At 41.5% G+C, this 23,265-nt stretch overlaps 1 protein-coding gene across 1 annotated transcript in view; it reads left to right on the top strand.

The window, feature by feature from the left end:
* Nucleotides 1–821: 821 nt before the first annotated feature.
* The window catches only part of LOC310989744 (syntaxin-binding protein 4), a gene marked incomplete at both ends in the record, with an annotated part of 88,904 nt that continues 66,460 nt past the window's right edge, over nucleotides 822–23,265 (top strand). The window contains one exon of the mRNA XM_083976890.1: nucleotides 822–964. Within this exon, the coding sequence (XP_083833016.1) occupies nucleotides 822–964 (143 nt within the window). The remainder of the gene's footprint in view (nucleotides 965–23,265) is intronic.

The following is a 23,265-nucleotide window of genomic DNA, read 5'->3' on the forward strand; positions in this document are numbered from 1 at the left end:
GTCCCTGGTGGGAAATTTTTCTTGAACAGTCAGTGCTGCACCCGGCTGCAGTCAACAATCATTCAACACAGCCTGTGTGTTTTATTTGCTGTTTTTGTTTTGTTTTGTTGTGGCTGTTTTTATTGTTTAGCTTGTGCATTTGTTTGTTGTGGGGATTTTGGAGTGATTTTTGAAAAAAAAAAATATATATATAATTGGAACAATCATTCAACACATACACAACAGAGAACACTTACAGACGAACCGTGCTACTAGATCAGTCAGTCTTTATTGCACTTTCCTGATTATTGCATCTTGCCCTAAATGCATCAGTCTCTATAATTCACGGTCCATGTGTGTGTAAACTGCACACATCAGTCTGGTTCAATAAAAGGTAAAGTGCCCAACAGGGATAAAATAATGACACAAATATAAAATAACACAGGGAGAAAGGATATTGATATTCTTTTTGCCACACTATTGAAACGCCATACAGGATTACATAACAGAGCGCTGAGAGCTGAGCAGGTCTGTGGTGCAGCTGTCAGGTTGATCCTGTCTATACAACTAAAGATGAGTAAAACGGCTCAAATGTGAACGAGCCCATGGGGCAGTTTGAGGAGGGTGGGTTCGTTTTGTGCTTGTGTTATGCCCCAAGGGGAGGAGTCAGTCAGCTAACTGTAGCTGCTGAGTGGATTGCTGAGGTCGGGGCCAGACAGGAACGCTTACACACACTGAGTGGGAGGTGATATAACACTCCTGGGTGGCCCCTCTCTGGATGACACCCATCTTTTTCCGCGCGTCTCTCTCTGACAAACGGAGCCGACACCAAAGCCGCCCTCATGATTCTCTCCTCCCAGAAGTTACCTGAGCTCTGGGACTACTTCCTCATCTACATCTCAGGAGCTCTAGAGTTTAATCCTGACTGTAAGGACATAGATCTGGGACTCTTTCCTCTCAGGATGAACCCCACCATTAAAAGCAGGTAGGTGAGATAGGGGGCACTTTATCTGGTGTTTTTTAGAGGAGGTGTAGCTCACCAATAAACTGCTGGAAAGACGGATGAGGAGCGATTTGTGCTGAGACGTTCTTCAGTAACTCAGTTTAGAAATTCTGTGTTTATTGTACAGCGTTGTGTGAGGCTGTTACAGACTGGTATGTTACGTTTCTACTTGTGACAGATTCTAGCTGTGTCCTCCTGGAAAGGAAACATCATCATCTTGGCTTATTTCAGATGTTTTGTTTTAATTGATGCAATGCAGCATACAGTAGGCTACAGTACAGACTTCACTGGCTTCCCTTTGGTGTCATACTGTATCTGTCACTCAAAAGAGCTAAAACCTACAGAACACATGATACTGAGGAGACGTTGTCTCTGTCCGTCTGGAGTCCTGTGTGTTGTTGTGCTCTAAAACCATCTCACAGTTAACACACACACACACACACACACACACACACACACACACACACACACACACACACACACACACACACACACACACACACACACACACACACACACACACACAGTTAAAGGGATAGTTCAACATTTTGGCAAATTGGCCCATTGCCATAATCGCTATAGTCATAGCAGTAGGTTCATTACCTTTAATTGTAGGTGTAAGCTATTTTCAGTACGGCGGAGCGCAGCAGCTGGCTGCTCAGAGCTACGCTATGGAGGCTAATGGAATTTCTTGGTTTCCCTCATTAAACTCATCAAATTCAACATCCCAAAACTCCACAGCGCTTTTGCAGACAAGTTGTGACCTGCACAACCACCACGCTATGAGATAATGACGGAACGATACGAAACGGAGCCGTTTTCGAGGTAAATACAGGGTAAATACGGAGACTGCTTGCTGAAAAACTGTCCCTGAACGCAACGCGCATCAGCGGTTTTGTATGAATTTACCTCGAAAACGGCTCCGTTTCGTATCGTTCCGTCATTATCTCATAGCGTGGTGGTTGTGCAGCTCACAACTTGTCTACAAAAGCGCTGTGGAGTTTTGGGATTTTGTATTTGATGAATTTGATGAGGGAAACCAAGAAATTCCCTTAGCCTCCATAGCGTAGCTCTGAGCAGCCTGCTGCTGCGCTCCGCTGTACTAAAAATAGCTTACACCTACAATTAAAGGTAATGAACCTACTGCTATGACTATAGCAATTATGGCAATGGGCCAATTTGCCAAAATGTTGAACTATCCCTTTAACACACACTCATCTCTGTCAGTCTCTGCACTGCAAAACACTCAGCCAGAGGAGCTGTTGGTACCGAGTAGAGCTCTGCTGGGTCTGTGCTCCCAGGTCTATGCGGGTCTGTAGTCTCAGGTCTGTGCTCTGAGGTCTGTAGTCTCAGGTCTGTACTCTGAGGTCTGTAGTCTCAGGTCTGTACTCTGAGGTCTGTAGTCTCAGGTCTGTACTCTGAGGTCTGTAGTCTCAGGTCTGTGGTGGTCTATAGTCTCAGGTCTGTAGTCTAAGGTCTATCCTGTCAGGTCTGTAGTCTCAGGTCTGTAGTTTCAGGTCTGTGGTGTCAGGTCTGTACAGTTTCATATGGTCTCAGGTCTGTGTAGTGTCAGGTCTGTTGTTTCAGGTCTGTTGTTTCAGGTCTGTAGTTTCGGGTCTGTGGTCTGTGAAGACAGTTGAGATGAGCAGATGTAACGTCACTGTCCAGTCATGAAATGACCTGGATCATGTGTGGATGTCAGCATATTTGAAAGGCACCTTTGCTGGGTCTCTGCTCTCTGGTCCTCACAGTTTAAAGAGAATTCTAATAGGTCATTTAGTAGATGACAGTATATATTTCATACTACATATTCTGGTAGTTTTGTATTGTGAACACTGAAGCAACGTGTGGTTGTGTAACCGCTGTTCCCGTGGTGACAGGTTTACATAGACGAGTCAAGGTAAATCATGATCACAACACGACGTAGCGTCACACAAACATCCAGCTCAGTAAAATGTAGAAGGTTTCTGGTTCTAAACTGTTCCTGTTCATCCTAAAACATCTGAGCAGTCCTACATGGAGCATGAATCACAGTGAGGCTGCCAACACAGATCATGCTGGAGGTTAAGACAGTGAGACAGATGGTGAATTGCTTAGTCCAAACTCTCTTCTTTTTCTGTCTCTGTCTCTGTCTCTTCCACTTGCATTTCACATTTTGCTGTAGGAACTTGATGCGTGGCTACTGGCTACACAGACGGATCAGGCCAATCCTGGCCTTTTGTTGAAATTCAGCCTTTATAATGGAAGGAGCAACTATTGCATTATTCTTTTATCAGGTGACTCATGTAACTTATGTAAAATGTGTTTTGTTGAAGGATTTTACTTGGCAGTGATACATGGGATGAAATTCATCTCACAAAGAAGTGTGTCTAGTTTTTACTTTTCCTGAATGGTAGAGAGTCTGGGGATGTGGTGAGGAGGTGGTGAGGGACGACGGAGGGGACTGTTGATTGGAGGACTGACTGATGGGGAGGACGGGTGATGGAGGTGGTGGATGATGGTACTGTAGAACTATGGGACCAGGAGGCTTAAGCTGCAGTCACCAGAACTCCTCTGGTAAAATATAGTGTGACTAAGAGCAGGTGGTAGGGGCAGGACTTAAAGGGATAGTTCAACATTTTGGAAAATTCGCCTATTGCCATAATCCCTACAGGTTCATTACCTTTAATTGTCGGTGCAAGCTGTTTTTAGATCGGCAGAGCAGAGTCGTGAGCTCTGCACGGGGGTGCAGTATTTCCGCCTTTCCCTCATCAAACTCATCAAATACACAATCCAACAACTCCAAAACACTCTGGTGGACAAGTTGTGACCTGCACATTCACCACGCTATGAGATAATAGTGGAACATTACGAGATGGCGTTGTTTTTCAGACACGGCTGCTCGGCAGAGAGACTTCAAAAGCGTAAGTAGTTCCGAGTGTTTGCTTCATGTGTCGCAATGTTACATAATTATACATTATTATTTCATAGCGTAGTGAATGTGCAGGTCACAACTTGTCCGCCTGAGTGTTTTGGAGTTGTTAGATTGTGTATTTAGTTTGATGAGGAAATACCGTGCGACTCCGTCTCTGCCCCACTGATCTAAAAACAGCTTGCACTGACAATTAAAGGAAATTAACCTTCTGCTATGACTATAGGGATGATGGTGATAGGAGAATTTGCCAAAATGTTGAACTATCCTTTTGAGGCATGAAGTGCAGGACCTGACATGGCTGATGTGGTGGCAGCAGATAACTTCACCTTTGATCAAAGCAGCAGGCATTAGAGATTCTCTCTCTAGTACTCTTGGCCTTTCAAACTTTGACATGAGGCAGGGAGGTAGAAAGAGGTTGGACAGAGTGGAGTTTCAGAGCAGTCATGGACTGATGGTCCATACAAGAAGCACCAACGGATAACCTGAACTTGAGCCAAGACAGAAGACACTACGTATACCCCAGTGATCTGGAGAGGACTGGAGAGCTGAGTCAGGCCTTTAACAGGTGAGGGAGGAAATGACTTTCTCAGCTGATTGACAGCAGATGTGTTAAAGGCAACAAGGAGAAACTCCAGCTCCACTCAGCTCCAGACCAACCTCCAACAAAACACACCAGACAGGAGAAAAGACAAACAAGACGGCCACTCTGACAAAAAGGAGGGAGGGAGCAAAGTAAATTAACAAAAAAAATCCATCTAGATTGACCTTTATGGTGCACAGGTTGCTTTTTTTTTCAGAGCCTGTTGAGATGGATTTATTTGTCACTGGTTTAAATGATGACATTATTATTTAGATCAGCTGGAGCTGGAGGTTCAAGTAGAAATGTTGTAAATTAACTACTATTAACCCTAACCCCTGATCACCAGCCAATGTGAAGAAGAATTTCCATTAGCTAATTTTTTTCCAGTGAAAATAAGAGAGATTTTTTACGTTCATAAAACAAAACTGTGTTTCCCACTCTTTGTGAAAATAGCATGTTTTTAGCCTCTATCATAGCCTACTGACAACTGAAATAGTTATTGTCAGGTGTTGTCCCTCCTCTATATGAAAGGAGGCTGAAAATCACAGAACATGTCTGTTCTGATGATGCAAATCATTGGTCCTGAAATGTGTGTTTCTCTTCTATAAAAAATATATTCTACATCTGGGGGCAGAGCTCTGTGGGAAACAGTAGGGGAGGAACAGCTGGACAGGGAATTTGTCCAGATTTGACACAACACTGACAAGCACTGAGAGCCAGGTAGCACGTCGCTGCAGGAGAAGCAGGTCTGTGTGGAATCAATTATAGTACGGTGAATTCACGGTAAATACAGTATGTGTGTCTTTCTGTTTGATGGAGGGGCAGTCTGTTTTAAAGGGATAGTTCACCCAGAATTCAAATTTACAGTTAGTTACAGCGGGGCTCCGTGCAGCACTGCATGTCCATATAACGGTTCAGAACGGGGCTCACTTTTCTTCGTCCAAAAAGACAGGCCAAAAAACATCCAAATACCTCCATAGTGCTCGTCTGTAATGTCCCTCTTGTATTGAAGCCCCAAATGAGAAATTGTTCCGAAAAAAATTCAATAAGTCTGTATTTTAAGCTTGTTTGTAGCGGAAGCTCCCAGCACTGCTCTTCCTGGTCCGTCCAAATCTTGCACAATTTGCGCCGGCGTCAGTGCAAATCGCGTGAGATTTGGACGTTACAGACGAGCACTGTGGAGGTATTTGGATGTTTTTTGGTGTGTCTTTTTGGACGAAGAAAAGTGAGCCCCGTTCTCAACCGTCATATGGACATGCACTGCTACACAGAGCCCCCCCCCCACCCCCCCCGTAACTCAGAGAAGGCACAGAGGACTCTGAAACTTCTCCCAGCCCTTAGTCGACATGAAGGTGAGTAAATAATGAGTGAAATTTGAATTTTGGGTGAACTATCCCTTTAATGAGTTGTCACACACTGAGAAATGCACCAATAAAATTAGCAAAATTTGTGAAGAAGTGTAAGACCTGCATCAAGAGTTGTCAGAGTAATGTTTCTGATGAGAATTGTATCAAAGAGGAACTTTAATTCAGATAGAAATGTTCATCAGAACGGTGCTGCACACTTTAGTTCCATAACATATACATGCATAATAATACATGCATATTTTTAGCCTGTCACAGGTTGAAACCTCACAGAGCACGTTGTTTTACTTGGTGTCCTTGGCTTGATTTTGATAGTGAGACTGGCCACAGACAGTGACAGCTGTGGCAGGTGTGACTGGATGCACTCTGACAGATTATTTACTCAACTCCTGTCCGGTGGAATTCAGGCCTCTGGTGGCAACAAACATCACTTTGCTTCTGCTGTGACAGAGGAAAACAATGTGCTCTCATTGAGTCACCTATCCTCAGCATCTCTCACCTCCTCATCTGGGACACTGCCGTGACATTCCTTTTGTTCCTTTCCTGTTAATCCAAGGTCAGTGGTGAATAAATGTAATATTATAAGATACGGCTGCATAATTATGGCAGAAATATTAACATCACAATTATTTAACAAGGTCACTCATTGACTTTGGGGGCACCATACAATGAAAAAAAGCGTTGAATGTTGAATAATGGGGAAGACAAATCAAAGAATACTTTTTATTGAGCTAATAAGATTAAAAAACAGACCATATTAAGAACAGTTTGACACCCAGTCATGATCATTACAAAGCGTTTCTGTTGAATGCTTTAGAAATCATGTGCGTATCTTCCACACCTTTGACGAGACAGGCCCAAACCAGGCTTCTGCCACCTAAGGTGTAGGTGAGACATGCTCAGGCAAATCGTCAGTCATTTACCAATTGTCAGAACAAAATAATAAGAAAAGTAATCATTCTTTATTTATATAGCACTTTTCACAGTCACAAAGTACTTTACAAACAATTTAAAAGAAACAGCAAATGCAGAACAAGCAGAACAAAACACCATACTGTACATATGTGCGACAGTGGGAAAAACAACACTGACATAATGATTAAATATCCCGCTATTCAAATGCTTGTCGAAAGAGGTAAGTCTTCAGCTGCGCCTTGAAGATATCTGCCGAGTCTGGGGAGAGCGCATTCCAGAATTAAAATAAAATATCTGTACCAACTATCTGTTCGGTCAAACCCCGAAACAGAGTCCAAACTCAATCCATAACAGAAACACTGCCCCACCAAGATGTGCACAGTTTATTTTTTAAGATACTTGGTCTACAGAACAGACACACCAACACCGGTAGCATGATACTTCTCCAATAATGAGGTTCAGTAGTGGAAACGAGCAGTGGTACAGAGGTCAGTTTCTCTGCACATCACAGTTCTAGTGTTTTCGGTAGTAACCACCATGGACTTCCATGGCTGGAGACCGGACATGTCTTGGATGATCTGGTTGAGTCTACCCAGTCAGTCTAAAGGCCCCCACAGGGTGGGGCATACTGTGAGCGGACAGCACTCAGTGTCGACATCCATATTGACAGAACTATGGTCAGTGGGCTGTAATTTTCACTGTGGCAAAGATGATTCTCGTGAATCTAAATAAAGTATGGCATCATTATATATACGTACAGACTTGGACAAATTTATTGGTAGCCTTAAAGGAGAATTCCAGCCATTTTTGAATCCTAAATCGATGTCCTGATGGTCACCCAGTGTTGGGGGGAGCAAAAAACGCAACTAAAATTGATGCAGGTAAATCGGAGTTACACCATGGCTACCCGGCGCTAGGGATAGCCACAACGCTAACCTCCCCCCCAACACTGGGTGATCATCAGGAAAACGATTTAGTGGTCAAAAATGGCCGGAATTCTCCTTTAAAGGGACAGTATGTGAGATTTACCCCCATCTAGCGGTGCGGTTGCATGTCGGCACGTATTCTTGCTGTTGCGTTTACGTAAACTCGGGCAGAAGCCAGAAAAACAACACAAGCTGCATGTATCAGGATAAACAAGCCTCTATGTAAACAAACGGTCCGCCAGCACGAGGCAAAACAATACAGGCGTGACAATATGTTGTCATGGTGATGTCGTATTGTTTACCTGACCCACGTTTTACCGGCTTTCTCTCGTCGAGTAAAATAACATCCAATTGGTTTGCCGACGGCGTCACTCACGGCGTCATTCAGGTGTCTGACTGCACCTGAAGGCAACACCAGTGCCTCCGTCCTTCCTCACACTAGCTACACGGTGGTGACAGTTTTAACAGGCGCTGTCTGGAAAACTTTCTCCCCGAGCCGAGAAACTCCGGCGGCCCGAGTTTGAGGTTACTTACAGCCACGGTGACACTGAACGTAAAACATGGCGATTCAACATGGCAGAGAAGGTTCGGTGAACCCCCCCCTGTATGTTTGTAACGACTTGTAACATCTCATTCTAAGGTACGAGAAAGCGCTCGTTTGTATGCGGGCGCGATTCCACTTCAGTGAAATACGTATTTATGAAAGCGATATTTGATTTTTGTCAATAAAAAGCCAATAAAGTCCCATACTGTCCCTTTAAAGAAAGAAAAACCCACAATTGTCAGCTCGAAACTGATTATTTTACTATTTTATAATAATTTAGCGAAAATTTTCAAACAAAAGTCAGACATTGCTTTTGAATTGTGGTCCAACAGAATTGTTTTAAAAAACAAACTAATAAAACTGGCCTTGACAAAAATGATGGTACCATGAACTTAATATTTTGTAGACTGGTATTTTGTCCCACTCCTCGTGAGCAAACTGCTCCAGCTCCTTTCACAGATGATTTAGGAGTCATAGAAGGCCACTTTAGAACAAACCAGTTATTTGTTCCTAGCCATTCTTCTTGGTGTGTTGGTTGGACGACCCCTGTGACCTGTGTAAGCGTAATTTCAATTTAGTCTCCAAACTAACTTATATAGACGTATAAGGGGGGGGGGGGGATTTTATTCTGAAAGACACGCGCATCTGCGATTCTGCTCCCCCGAAGCCTGCATCGCATTCATGTGAATAGCGCTGTTTGGTCGACTGGTCTGCAGCTTCTTACTGGCTTTGGGTGGAGGGCTCCAACTGTTTTCGACTAGTCAGACCAACAGCTGGCTCCTAGATTTCCCATTTTTCCAGGGGGGGTGGGGGCTCGCGCTGGCGCGGAGGGCCGCCCTGCTAACAGAACGGTAGGGGAAACACTGGTGTCCTTTCTTTGTATGCTTCATTTTTGCATCCGTGTACGATGAGCTGATGGGACTTGCCGAAAAGCTTCAGTTTTGGATCAAAAAGCTCTAGTTTCGTCTCATCTGTCCACGGAGCTTCTAGGAGAACATCCTTTGGTCCTTTACTTTTGTCAGCTTCAAGTTATTTCCGTGACAATTGTGGGTTTTTCTTTCTTAAACAAATGGGTACCAACAATTTTGTCCATGTCTGTAAATGGCTACAGCTCCCAGTCTTGGCCTCTACCAGTGGTGCACACCTGGAAACAGCCTCTGTAATGCCGATCCTCTTACCTAATGCCAGACTGGATTAGGATCACTGGGGAACTGTTGTTTACAGGTCTCGCCACATCAGTTGGGTTCAAGTCAGGTCTGTGGTTAGGGCCACTCCGGGACATCCAAAAGCCTGTCCCAAAGCCGATTGACTTTCTGTTTTGGATCACCTTGTTGAAAGGTGAAGCTTCGTTCCAGTCTTTGTTTTGTAGTGTTTTTATTCTTCAGATATTTCTCCTTGTTTGTTAATGTTTCTTCTGTCCAGATCTACTGTTACTTAATACTTTCATATATATACTGTATATCATGATGTGCCCTCAACTACTAAAGGATCAGCAGTATCTGCACTTGGTTGCACATGTTGCCTGGCCATGAATGTTTGGCAACCGGTTCAAGTTCACTTTTGTCCTGTGTCTCATTTTTATTATTGCTGGAGACTAGTGGACATCTGGATTTAGTCTCATTCTCATTCTTCCACATCCTCCTGAGATGTTCAGGTCTCACCACAGATCTTGGGTTTTGACTGGACTTACTTGTCTTGGCTGTTTGCTGTAGGTCATTGTTGTGTTAAGGTGAACCATTGCCCATCGCATTGACTGAGCAGGTTTTCTTTGTGTTTGTCTACATACATCATTCCCTTGTTTCTGATTTGTCTCCTATGCTGCTGGGAAACCCCTCACAGCCTGATGCTGTCACCAGGGATTTCCAAACAGACAGTGATATCAGTGATCAATGTTAATCAGATCATTCTCTTATGAGCTATGTAGATCATGTATATACAAATTTCAAAACAGTATTTGACTTGATTTTGTGTATATTTGTGTAGTCTTGTCTGTCATAAACAAGAGATTACGGGTTACGGGGCGCGTTTGTGTGGCGGTGCCGCAGAGACGAGAGCTGGGACACCGGGACGGAGGCTCTGGTCTTACAAGGTTGGTTTTCAGCCAAGAGACGCTAGGTGGAGGGCAGAGAGCCTCCATTCTCCCTGGAACAAGTTACAAGTCATTGATTTAACCATTACAGTTACTACAAAGCTGTTTAATTAAAGGGATAGTTCACCCAAAATTCAAATTTCACTCATTTTCTACTCCTCCGTGCCATTTTGAAGTTACAGCGGGTGTCCGCGCAGCACTGCATGTCCATATGACGGTCGCAAGCGGGTCTCACTTTTCTTCGTCCAAAAACCATCCAAATACCTCCATACTGCTCGTCTGTAATGTCCCTCTTGTATTGAAGCCCCGACATGAGAAATTGTTCCAAAAAAAATTAAATAAGTCTATATCTTAAGCTTGTTTGTAGTGGGTTAGGGTTAGGGTTAGTTAGTTACAATTTCTCATGTCGGGGCTTCAATACAAGAGGGACATTACAGATGAGCAGTATGGAGGTATTTGGATGTTTCTTGGTGTGTCTTTTTGGACGAAAAAAAGTTAGCCCCGTTCGCTACTGTCATATGGACATTCAGTCCCTATATTTTTGCTCATCTAAATTGCAACACCATTCACCACCATAAAAAGCAGCAGGATGAGGAAAGGAACGATGTCATGTGTTGTGTGTGTTGGTCTCCTCTCTACTCTTTATTACAGTCAACGGATTGTGGTGTGTCCATTCAAATCATAGTTCTGGATATACGTATATATTAAACGTAAATTAAATTCTCTATTAATTTAATGCTACACACGGGGTTCTAACCCTAACTGATATCAAGCCAGCCAGATGAACATGCCTGCCCTTTATGTCCAGCTCTGTTTTTAAAACCAGACTGGATGGAAATGACGATGCTCCTCAGAGCTGACCACCTACGTTCTCTGCTCCTGGAGCTGTCTTTTAACTTGGACATACACTGTGAGAATCAGCACCATTCCTCCCTGTCAGGTAAAATCAATGATCAGTAATGGGATTTCAATTCACCCCCTTGCCAACTGCTCCTGTTCCTATTCCCCGGGGTGATGATCGATTTTGTGCGGACGACTTCATTGTATTTGATTTTCTATCCACATAGGACGTGGATCCTGGAGCAGAATGCTGACTGGTTTTTACCTCCAAGGGAAAATTGCTTGTTGCTGAATGCTCCATCTTGAACTATTGATGTTTCTTTACATCTGACTGGTCTCTTGTGTCTGTTTAGAAGTCTCAAAGGTGAAAGACACTGCTCTGTTTCTTCATTACAAGAGCAGATAAGTGGGCTGCTGCTGTGTGCCCTAACAGCTGTAATTAGCTGAAACAAGCTCAGTGCCTTTCATGCAGCTGAAGGCTAATTAAGTGATGTCGAGATTTTCCCCATCAGTGGTGCCCTTCTTCAAGAAAAAAAATCCCTCTCAATGTATGGACAAGCTCTTTCTTGCTGCATTTTCTCCTTAGAGTAGTAGTGTCTCCAGCTACACAACTGTTTTATCTTTGTATTAGAAATCATCTCCATCCACACTATCACACAACCATATCTAGCTCCATGTAAACAGGAGGCAGTTTGTTAAGTTTGCAACTGATTTCTTTCACAAATCACCCAAAGACACAAGGTCACCACACTTATTCTTTATTGAAAACAAATATCCCTATGGGACAATAAAGGCTATCCATCTTTTACATTTACAAAATATGTATACTTGATTTATATATATGTATACTGTATATATCCTCCCTCCTCCCTTCTCGTTGTCAGGTAAAACTGAGTACAACGCGTCATTTCCTGTGAGCCAACTACACCAAATACAAAAAGAACAAATACTGAAAAATACCGCGAGGCGTTAGAGGAGCCAAACGGCTTAATCAGCATTGTATCATCTCCTCTTGCACTATAGCTTTAAATATGAAAGGAGGCTTACAAAATCCCAGGCCATGTCTGTTCTGATGATACAGGTCAGTGGTCCTGAGATGTGTGTTTTCTATAAGAGGTGACATCCAGAGTACAACCACAGAGTTTTCAAAATAAAACAGGTCCAGCAGTGTTTCTGAATATTTCTGTTTTCGGGGCTGTAAACGTAGCAGTGTAGGTGCACTTTCAGAAGAGGCTAAAACCTGTTTTGTGGACGGCCCTGCTCCCATCAGCTCATCACTCAGCAGCTCAGCCTCTGTACCACTGCTCCTGCTGCTTCTCTAAACCAACCTGGATCTACTGCAGAAATGCACTGACTATCAAAGTACCTCCATCCATGTTAACACGCACTTTAACATGGTTAAAGGTGTTTTATTATGAACACAAAGTTTCACCAGAACTCACTGTTCATGACTTTGAGGTCTGCAGACCCTTTTTTTTAAAGTTTGAAACTTGTTTTGTTCACCTTCATGTTTTCCTTGTTACTGTTCTACCCTCTGCCTCTCTGCTGTTGCAGAGCTGTGTGTATCAGTGGAAGAGTCTGACACTTTCTGATAATGCACCAGAACAAGCAAATTCGTACTTCCTTAGAATAAATGTTGGTGTTTAACAAGACAAGCCTAAAAACTAGTGTCAAATATTCTAACTGAAGATGAGTGTACTTCAGCAACAGAGACGAGTCATTTGAATACTGCAGCACAAGTGATGAACTGTGTGACAGGTTGTGAGGAGGACTGGGTTGATTCTTGTGTGTCCACCCTGTGCAAACAGTATGTCTGTGTGCTGATCTGAAAAAGTTAAAGTCTAAGCGTGAAATCAAAGCAACTCCTCTGAGTGTATAGTTTTCCTGGTCATGACTTTGCCTCTGCCTCTGATCGGCTTATATGGTTGTTCAAAAAACATGTGCAGGTCATCACAGGAAATGAAATGAAGCAGAGCCAATCTTTAATGCATGTTACCTCCTCTTATCCTCTATCAAAATCAAATCAAACTTTATTGTCACTTTGTTCTTACTAAAGAAAGAACAAAACGAGAAAATCTTTCTTGGAGATTAGTAAAAACCTTTTTTTTATCACAAACATCTTTTTTTCTATCTGTCGGGCTGTTTATTAAACTTCTTCTTGTTCTAAATGTCCTTTGGAGAAACTACAGCTTCTCAAAGCTTGAAGATCTGATTATTTAATCCCTTCTGTTATTAGATACAGGTAAACCATGGTGTGGCTGTTTGTTATCTCGTGGGATGGCTCTGTTGTCCTCTCATACAGCATAAATAATAATCATTTTAGTAAGAGACTTGTGTAGTAATGGCTTGGTCTTTAATTAATGCTAGAATGGTCTATAGCCACACAGTGGTGCATTTTAATCTGTGAAATATGAAATATGCAGAAGCAAAAACAGACTCGTTAGTACTTTTTTAAATGAATATTTTATAGGAGGGAGAAGCCTTTGATATGTTTTCATCCTGTCTTACACAGGTTGATTTTTTTTCTCCAGATCACAGAATAGATGTCAACATCATCATTACAGCAAACTGTTACCTTTGAATAAACTCATGATATGTCAAGGAAAATGTCCCAGTATGACAGAGATAATGTTGCACTTTCACAATAAGAAGTCATCATATCATTTCTTCTTGAATGGCATTACATTACATTTCTACATGGATGCTGAATGAGTGGTTTGTGCAGCTGTTTCAGTCAGTTCAGCACTGATACTTCCACCTCAGAGCCTGGTGGAGGGTCCGGAGTGTGTGACCCAGGCTGCAGCTTGTCCTCTCATCTATAGAGGGCAGCCTTGTAACTGTGATCACTCATCTCCGGAGTTGTTTTGTCTTCTGTTCGTATTGCTCTCCATCACACTGGAGCGTGTGTGTGTGTGTGTGTGAGAGACAGAGAGACAGCATGTGTGCCTGTGTGTCTCTCTGTGATTGAGTCGGGGCCTGTTTGATTTCTCCGTGTGGATTGGATAATCCCATAATCTGATAACAACCCACTGTGCAGATTTAGTGATTAAAGTTCTGAGGCAAATGGTCGTTGCCATGGCTGCCAAATAGAGGAAGAACAAATCTGTGTGTGTGTGTGGGGTTTTGGGGGTAATGTCGGTGCTGCCGATGTATAGTGTAGTAGTGCGTGTTACACTACACACACTGTGGCAAATGGACATTATTAAGATATTTATCAGAGTGAATTACTTGAGTGTTTGCGTGTTGATCTGTGCTGGTTTGTTCAGAGGTCAAACAGTAAACAGACGTCATCAACAGGCTTCACAGGCTCACGTCTCCTCAGCCTTCACTTCTCTGCTGCTCACAAGACACAGACTGTGTCAACAAGCACTGGCTGATTCAACTATGAGCATCTCAATAAAGACTATTCAAAGATGGGACCAGAGAACCAGTTCCAACTCGTTTGATCCATCAACATCATTTTTTTTGTGATCAAATTCGTTATTTCATTTCAATGAAAAGTATCCTACGGTTATGCACAAATACAAAAATAGACCAAGATACATATGAAGAGTTAATTTGCAAAAGCAGATAACTCCGTTTTTAAAAAATATATATTTGAAATGTTTTAATTATTATTTACACCAGGTGACATCAGTCAAACCAAAGTTGAGTGGCTTTGACCAATGTACAAAAACAGATGTAACTCAAAAAAATAAAGCTTTATTGAAAACAACACTATGTAAAGAATAATTAAAAAGCATCAGCTTTTTCAAAATGACACTTATCTGCTTTTGCAAATGAACTCTTCATATATAAATTCACATATATTATATTATCCGGCACCAGCTGGCATGTAGAAGAAGCATTTAGTTGCTGTGCACGGGACTTTGTCTATACATATGCTTATATACAGATACATACTCATGAATAAACAGCTAAAATTAAATAATAGTAACAAAATATATATATATATATATATATATATATATTAAAATAATAATAAAATATATATGAAAATAAATAAATATAAATATATAAATATATAAAATCAGAGCGAGAATCACAACCCCAAATATAAATCGACATCATTTGCCTTTTTGCTACTTATTCCCTTATCGATATCTACTTCGTTTCACAAGCCTCACAAAACAATGATGTTACACCTCTTTCTACACAGATGACAATGAAGGAGTCAAACAGTGGTCATAGTGCCAGCAGACAGAAGTGTCCAAACTGAGGCTTATTATTTCAATCAAAGGTGGAGACAGCAGCTTCCACTCTCACTTCTCTGTCAGTGGCTCCTTCACTACAGCAGGATTTCATCAACCACTTCAAACATTTCCAACATAACGTTGGGTGTTGCTTGTCAATGAGAGAGTGAAGTCTGAGTTGTGGTCAGAGCACCTGAATGAATGTAGAGGAAACACTGGGTCCAGTCATCATTACATTCTAAAAGTTCTGGGTTTATATTTCTGAGTTAGTGACAGAGACAGAGACAGAGACAGAGACAGAGACAGAGGGGGGAGGGAAGAGAGGAAGTGACACCGGAGAAAGAAGAAGACAACTGTCAGCATGCAGTAACAACAGTTTTTGTGCCAGCAGTGATCTGTCTTGTTCAGTGTTCAGCTCTACCTTCTTCTGCAGAAAATCCACAGGAATCCGACTGCATTGGTATCAGTTCCCATCCCTACTTACAACTGCCCCGAGCTTACTTAAGTTTCAGATGATTTTGACATAATTATTAAAGGTATTCAGAAAAGAAAATTGATTTTGAGTCCAATGGGTCTTAACATTAGTGTAACCACTCATCTATCAGACGATGGAGACCAAACTTTGTGCAAAATTCTATTTTCAAGTAAATCCGGGGTGAAAGTGGGGTACTTTTTATTTTGCATTGGATAATGCAGGCGCACAAATTATGCGTCATATTGCTCACGATTCATCACTGATATTGGATCCGTCACCCGTCAATCAAACGTCTGAGTAAAACGAGGAGACTCGTCCACCACCACCGACACAAACTCTCCTCCTCCAGATCCCTGCGGTCCATCACTTAGCCTCACTAGCTAAGTTAGCAAGCTATAACGTCAAAGGTCAAATGTTTTTATTCGTCATTTCTTGTACGGTGTACAAAGAGATGAAATTGTGTGCTCCTAGATTAAAAGCAGTGCAAAAACCAGAACATTCAAATAGAATAAAAACATATGAAATAAAGATCCTAGATTATTAAAAAGATAATAAATAAATAGTGTTAGTAATAAAAAAAAATAAAACGTAGCTAGTCTACTAGCTATCAGTTAGCTACGTTAGCTAAACACACTCGCACGCACACACATACACACACTGAGCTCGGTCCCGCCCCAAACATTGAACATCCTGCCGGCTCGATAACGACCACTCAAATTCGTTTTCCTTACTCGGGTTGTGTGGAAACTCGTGGAAGGAGGCGCGACAAACAGGACAAACGGCCATTTCTGAACACATTTAAGTAGTTATGGATATGGATAATGGATGTGGCTGTGTAGCACAATAGCATCTCTGTTTCAGTGAACCATTCCAACCAAGTGTGTGATCAAGCGCTTCAACGTTGACCATGGTCCATGATCTGTTCTACATACTATTAATCTAACTTTTTAGCTCACAGTTCTCATTAAGCAGTAGACGGCTGTTTTCAGTGTAGAAAAACCCATGAACCTACTCTGCAGCAGACAACAGATCAGTGTAGTTTGAGACAAGCTGGTGAACACAGAAACATAAATCAGCTACATTTTTCACAGTGTTTGGTGGAGACCATAAACAGAGCTAGGGGAGAATAAATACTGGGAGTGGAAACAAACACCATTTTAAATGAATGATAATGTTGCTCTGCTGCAACTGGTCCAAAGATAATGCAACAATAAATCTTCACTTTTCACTGAATTTAAATTGACACTATTCTGTGCACCAGCTTCAAAGCAAAAAGGCAAAACCCACTACCTAAACACTGGCTGCTTGACCTTCACAGTAAAGTCTGAATATACAGCACCCAAACACCCTTCCGCCTTTGTGGTTCAGGTTTAAAGCACCCATCAGTTCTTCAAAGCATCTTGCAAAGATGCTTTGAAAGGCCACTAAGCTTCTTTAGGTATTAGAGTAAAAAAAAAAATGCAGGATTTGGTATATTATGTAATCCAGTGGCTGATCAAAGTAAACACAAGTCACCCAAATCAAATGCTCACTGAATGAATTTACGTGGCTTACCCCAAATGTTGGATTGCCATTGGAAAACCGCGTAAACAAACTCAACTATTGAAACATGAATAGCAGCGGAAGGAAGCTGCTGATGAATGTGAGGCTTAAGGTCCTGAGCGAGCGAGTCACTTTAGTCTGAGAGGCTGCCAGCATGATGACACAACAACAAACTCAAAGTCTTCCTCAGTTTTCTCATATAATCTACACCATAAATGTGAATGTGTTTTTGTTCCACATAGTTCAGGTTTTACCATGTGGGACAGAAATGTTCCTCTGATCACAGTGGCAGAAAACCCATTTAAAAGCACCGTCTGTTGTGTTTTCACCTTTGTGTGTTGGTTGGTGTTTTTGTCAGTAGGATTAGTCCTGAACTGATGTACTACACCAAAACTTGGTTGAAGGATGCTTCAGGAAATTCAATTTTGATGCAGACTCAGTTCAAGGTCCTGGGTGAAGGAATTTTATTAATGTATCCGGCAATCTTAAAAAATGGATGGGAAAAAAGCAGTTATATTAATATTGATGCTTTTTCCCATCCAAAATATTTTTTTTCTCCTAAATCCATGTTTTCCTCGCGTTTTTGTCTTGTTGATATGGAAACAGTCCCAAGCTCGACAGTCGACTAGTAAGTCCCAGGAAGCTAGAGTAAACAGAGGTACAGTGATAAAAACACACGTTAACACTGCTCTCTGATATTCACACTAGTGTTTTGTGGTAAGGAACTGGTGGATGTTGTAAAGCATTTGTAGTGATATTTTATATATATTATATATATATATATTTCATATAGAGGCCAAAGTCGCGGTTAGAAGAACTGCCCCCATTACTTCGCTGTTTAACTGCAGTGTAGCGCAGCTAGCAGGAGGAAAGCTAGGTCCGGTCTGCACAGATTTTTCTCAGATTTTTTCCTATGGTCACACTCTGGGACCTAGAGCTGTAGAGCATTACTTAGAAAATGACAAATGTGGTGGTGAGATAAATGAGTTTGTCTCTAACAGATGCGTAAGATTGCATGACTGACTGCATGACTGCATCAAGCTTTTTATTGCCAATGTAGAAATGCAATATTGCCATATTGTAATGCAATGAATGTATATCTTAGAAATGTCCACTACTTTTTGAAAAGACATCAAAAAGTCTACATTTGTATAGCATAAGAAAACCTCAAGGAAGGCTCAAGCTCTTCACATTTGTCTTCATAAATAAAAGGTCTCCCAAATTTCATGTGTCATTACATTGTTTCTTAGTTCCACCCATTGTGGTTCTGGATGCACTCAATTTGATTTGAGGTTGAGATTGGAAAAGCAACACAAAAATGAAAACCACACCACAAACAGTCGTCTCTGTATCAGGCTTGAGGAGGAAACTTTTTATGATTAAGAGAAAAAAAATGAGTCTCTTTTGCATACCAGGAATGATCACTTCCATTTAGCCAGGATTATTTGTCTAAACCACAGCCTTTTAATACCGGCAACACATTGGATTAAAAAATCAGTTGTTAGGATTAGGGAAATATTGATTGTTTTATTTGCTGCAGCTTTGAGCCCAATAATGTATTATACTTAAAGGAATAATTCAACATTTTTGCAAATTCGCGGATATTTTCGGATATATTCGGATATTATCTCCATTCTGTAATTCAAGGGTTAGGGTTGGTTCAACCTAACTAGTTGAGTCAATAAGAACAATTATGGTACCAATAGAAGTAGTAGTTCCATTGAAATCTTAACAACAACCATCCCTTGTTAGGATCATTCCATAATATAGAGATACAGCACCCTGATATTTTATATTTAATACAACATCTTACACAAAATATGTCTCACAGAATAAACAAGGTTAATGGTGGAGTCGTTACAGGATGTCAGACAGGAATTCACACACTCTGGAAATACATTATAGGAACAGCCTCTGAAATTCTCTTATTGAAATTCTGCTTATGTCAATATACTTAAAATATATAAATATACTTTTTAAAGAAAGAAAGAAAAAGATGCACACAATCTGCCACACACAAGTAGACTGTTATTAAAGGTGTACAGAAATGGCCGTTTGTCCTGTTTGTCGCGCCGAGTTGTCACGAGCTGCAACACGAGTTTACCCGAGTGAGGAAAACTAATTTGACTGGTCGTTATCGAGCGGGCGGGATATTCAAAGCTTGGGGCGAGCCCGAGCTCCGTGTGTGTGTGCGTGTCTCAGACGTTTGAATGACGGATTACGGATCCAATATCAGTGGCTGGTGAATTGTGTACAGGCTGACGTATAATCCGTGCGCCTGCATTATCCAATGCGAAAAAAAAAAACACACTTTCATCCCGGATTTACTCAAAAATAGAATTTTGCACAAAGTTTGGCCTACATCGTCTGAAAGATGAGTTATCACATTAATTTTATGATCCAGAGTGGGCTCAAATTCAATTTTCATTTCTGTACACCTTTAAAGAAAAAGGATTCAATTGTTAATCAAATAGATCGGTTTTGACTTTGTCAAGGGAAAGTGTTTTTGCTTTTACAAGGTTCTCCCTTGTATGATCTTAGCTAACAGTCCCATCTCATACCCATAAGCAGCAGTAATATCACTTAATGCTGAGAAAGCCTTTGATAGTGCTGAATGGAACTTTTCCATACTCCTAGGTTTGGATTTTGACCTAATTTTATTGAAGTAATTAAGCATATTTACGAGTGGGAAATGGATGATGGCAGGAAGCAAGGATCTGGAATGAGAGGAGAGGTTAATCAAACATCTGACTAGGGCCGATACTGATTCCAATTATTAGTAATCAAAGAAACTGATATTTAGAACCAATAGGCTTTATGCACAGCTCCACTACTTCTGTTTCCTGTCTTACATTATTGGACAAACTGATTAATCCAGGTGTGTCTGACCATTGTGACTACTCAGACACATCTGGATTAATCAGTTTGTCCAATAGTGTAAGACAGAAAATAAAGGAGCTTATTTAAGTCCAGGAAGTAGTGGAGCTGTGCATAAAGCCCATATTAATTTGCTGTGAATAAAAAAAATCCAAATTTGGAATAATACACCTGGGATTAGACTGAATACAGTATTTTGTTGGTTTGGTTGGTTGGTTTTTACTGTGAAAATCTGTGATAAAAAAGTTTGTATAGAAACTCCAACATGGATCTTGTTCAGTGGGGGCTGTGGGCAGGACAGTATAAAAACGATTAAATCAAGGCAGCAAAGCATAACCTAATGACGGCACGCTCACTCTGTCTGACATAGGGTTTTCAACATTGCTAACTTTTCTGGTTGCATTGGTTCTAATAAGAGCATGTGATGAGAGTGGAGCAGACGGGGGCTTGGCAGCTTGAGCGTGGGATGTTTCTGCTAGTGCAAGGATTTAATTGGTCTTAAAAATTGCACACATTAAAGCTGCACATGTGACGTGATGTGAATACCAAAGACAATGCTGTCAGAATCTATGGCCAGAGAAGAGAAAGACAACACTGTTACTGTGGCGTGTGGCCAGATTGTGTGGATGTCACTGTATTTATTCCCCCACATCTTCCACCCTCTCTCACCCTCTCTCTCTCTCGTCCTCCTCTTCTCATTTTTTCACATGCGTTCTGAAGCTGGAGATAATTGGTAATCAGCAGGGAGGAAAAGGCAGGAGGAAGGGTCCATCAGAGGCTCCCATTAGGTGCAGCATTGTCCCTGGTTTTTCTTCTATTTGACCATCCACTTGACTGTGCTTTATTATCTTATATAATCACGTTTCAGAATAAACATGATTCACTGGCCCTTCTTGTGGCATCCTGTATATTCTACAGACACATGTGAGCCTTGGTTTTTGAATTGATGAAGCCATAACAGATAGATATCGGCTCCTGCATTTAGAGTGATTTACAGCACAACATCAGAACTGATACATTGATGAGCTGCTGGGGGAGTTCACTTTCTATTATCATCCACTCTGTTCTGTTTAATTACCTCACAGAGGGATTGACATGTTGATGTGCAAGTGTTACATCATACTGTAGATATGATGAGATTGTCGTAAAATCTGTCCATCTACACACACACACATACATACAGTACACACACCCCTTTTGCCTTTTTGTAGTAATCAGATGTTCTATGTACTGTAAATAAGATGATAGCAGTGACACCAAGTTGGCCACCACAGCAGCCAAGTGTTAGCCAAGCTTACATCTGTGTTCTCAAAGCCTGTCTCTGGATTCAGTACAAGACTGGGTTAGGTAAGAGGCTGGATGGCCAACAGCTTCTTCTAATCTCAACATCTCGGTAAACCTCACAAACCTTGGAATCTACATAAATTATTTGCGTGTATATGTAACGGAGGTCTGCAGGTATAGTCACAGTCAGGAGGTACCAGTAAGGAGAAGTGACAACGTGTGGCGGTTAGTGGTACTGACGTTGAACTCACTCACTCACCCATAAAAGACGTGCTAACCCACTTGCCAGGTGGTCATTGGCCTCTTGGCGAAACAGTTAGCATCGTCGCCCACGGTGCGGGAGACCCGGGTTCGAAACCCACTCAGGGCAGGTCAGAACAACGGCCCTGGGTTTGAGTCCACCCAGCGGCCCATTGCTGTGTGTCATTTAGGGCTGCAACTAACGATAATTTTGGTTGTCGACTAATCTATCTATTTTTCGATTAGTCACGATTATTTCTCGGAGCAAATTAAAAACCCATGAAACATGTTTTAGTAACATAACTGTTTTTAAATTGTTATTGTAATGAAACACAAATTAATGAAATAATACAATAAAGTCAGGGTTTCCCCCAGAAAACGTGTTTTTTTGTGCCGGGGTCTCACCCTAACAACTCTAACCCTAACCATTGACTGATGGCAGGGCCCTACTGTATAGGTAACAGATTCATGAATGGAGCAATAGAATTTAGAAGGTGTTATTCCATAACACCTTGCATTAGATCAATGCTAAAAGTTAACTGGAAGGGGCAGTGTTTAGCTCAGTTGGTAGAGCACCCGCCCCATGTGTTGAGACTATAGTCCTCACTGCAGGCGGCCCCGGTTCGAATCCTGCGTTGAGTGGCCCTATCCTGCATGTCATTCCCCCCCTCCCTGCCTCCCATTTCCTGTCTCTCTCAACTCTGCTGTGAAAAAGCCCCCAAAAATATTTTTAGGGAAAAAATAGTTTTATTATCATAACCATGTGTTATCATAAGACACTTATTCTACATATTTAAACACCAGCTATTACAAAAAGGCACAAGCTTGAAATTCTGTTTAAGAAAAAAAAAAAAATTTGAAATAAATAATATCAACTGTTTGCACTTAAAACTGATTTTTGGATCTGGAGTCACGTAAACATGACATATCTCTCATCTTCTTCCGGTCAGTCGTCATGGAAACATGACACTCATCTACTGTTTGGACCCAAGTGAAAACACACGTGTTTGAACACAAACCATATGAGTTGAAAAATGAAACAATGGGTAATTTTCAGATGTGTGACAGCGCTGCTCCTCTGGTTGGGTCTCCAGCAGCTTTGACGCTGTAGGAGGGAATCCCTTCAAATATGGTGACGTGATTAGTGAGGCAGGCAGAAGAGGAGGTTCCTCTGCTCTCTGGGAACATGAAGGCTTATGTTGCTTTGTTTGAAAGGTGATTTCAGTGTTGAGTTAAAAAGTTTGATATTCAGCCAAAGCAACAAAAGACAAAGACAAACTAAACATTAACTGCAGCTTGTGTCATGAATAAATGGAGCTACTAAAAAATTTAGCACAAGTAAGAATAAAGTGTAAAACACTGAATATCCTACTAATAATAGAACTCTGTGTACAGTTTGAAGAATAGTGGAATAATCTGTGCTTAGTGTTTGCTGTAATTGAGTAGCCCTCTTATAAAGGCCTATATTTAGCACATTGTGGTGCCATATGGATTTGTGTG

The sequence above is a fragment of the Trachurus trachurus genome (genome assembly GCF_905171665.1).
Source record: "Trachurus trachurus genome assembly, chromosome: 8".
NCBI lineage: Eukaryota > Metazoa > Chordata > Actinopteri > Carangiformes > Carangidae > Trachurus > Trachurus trachurus.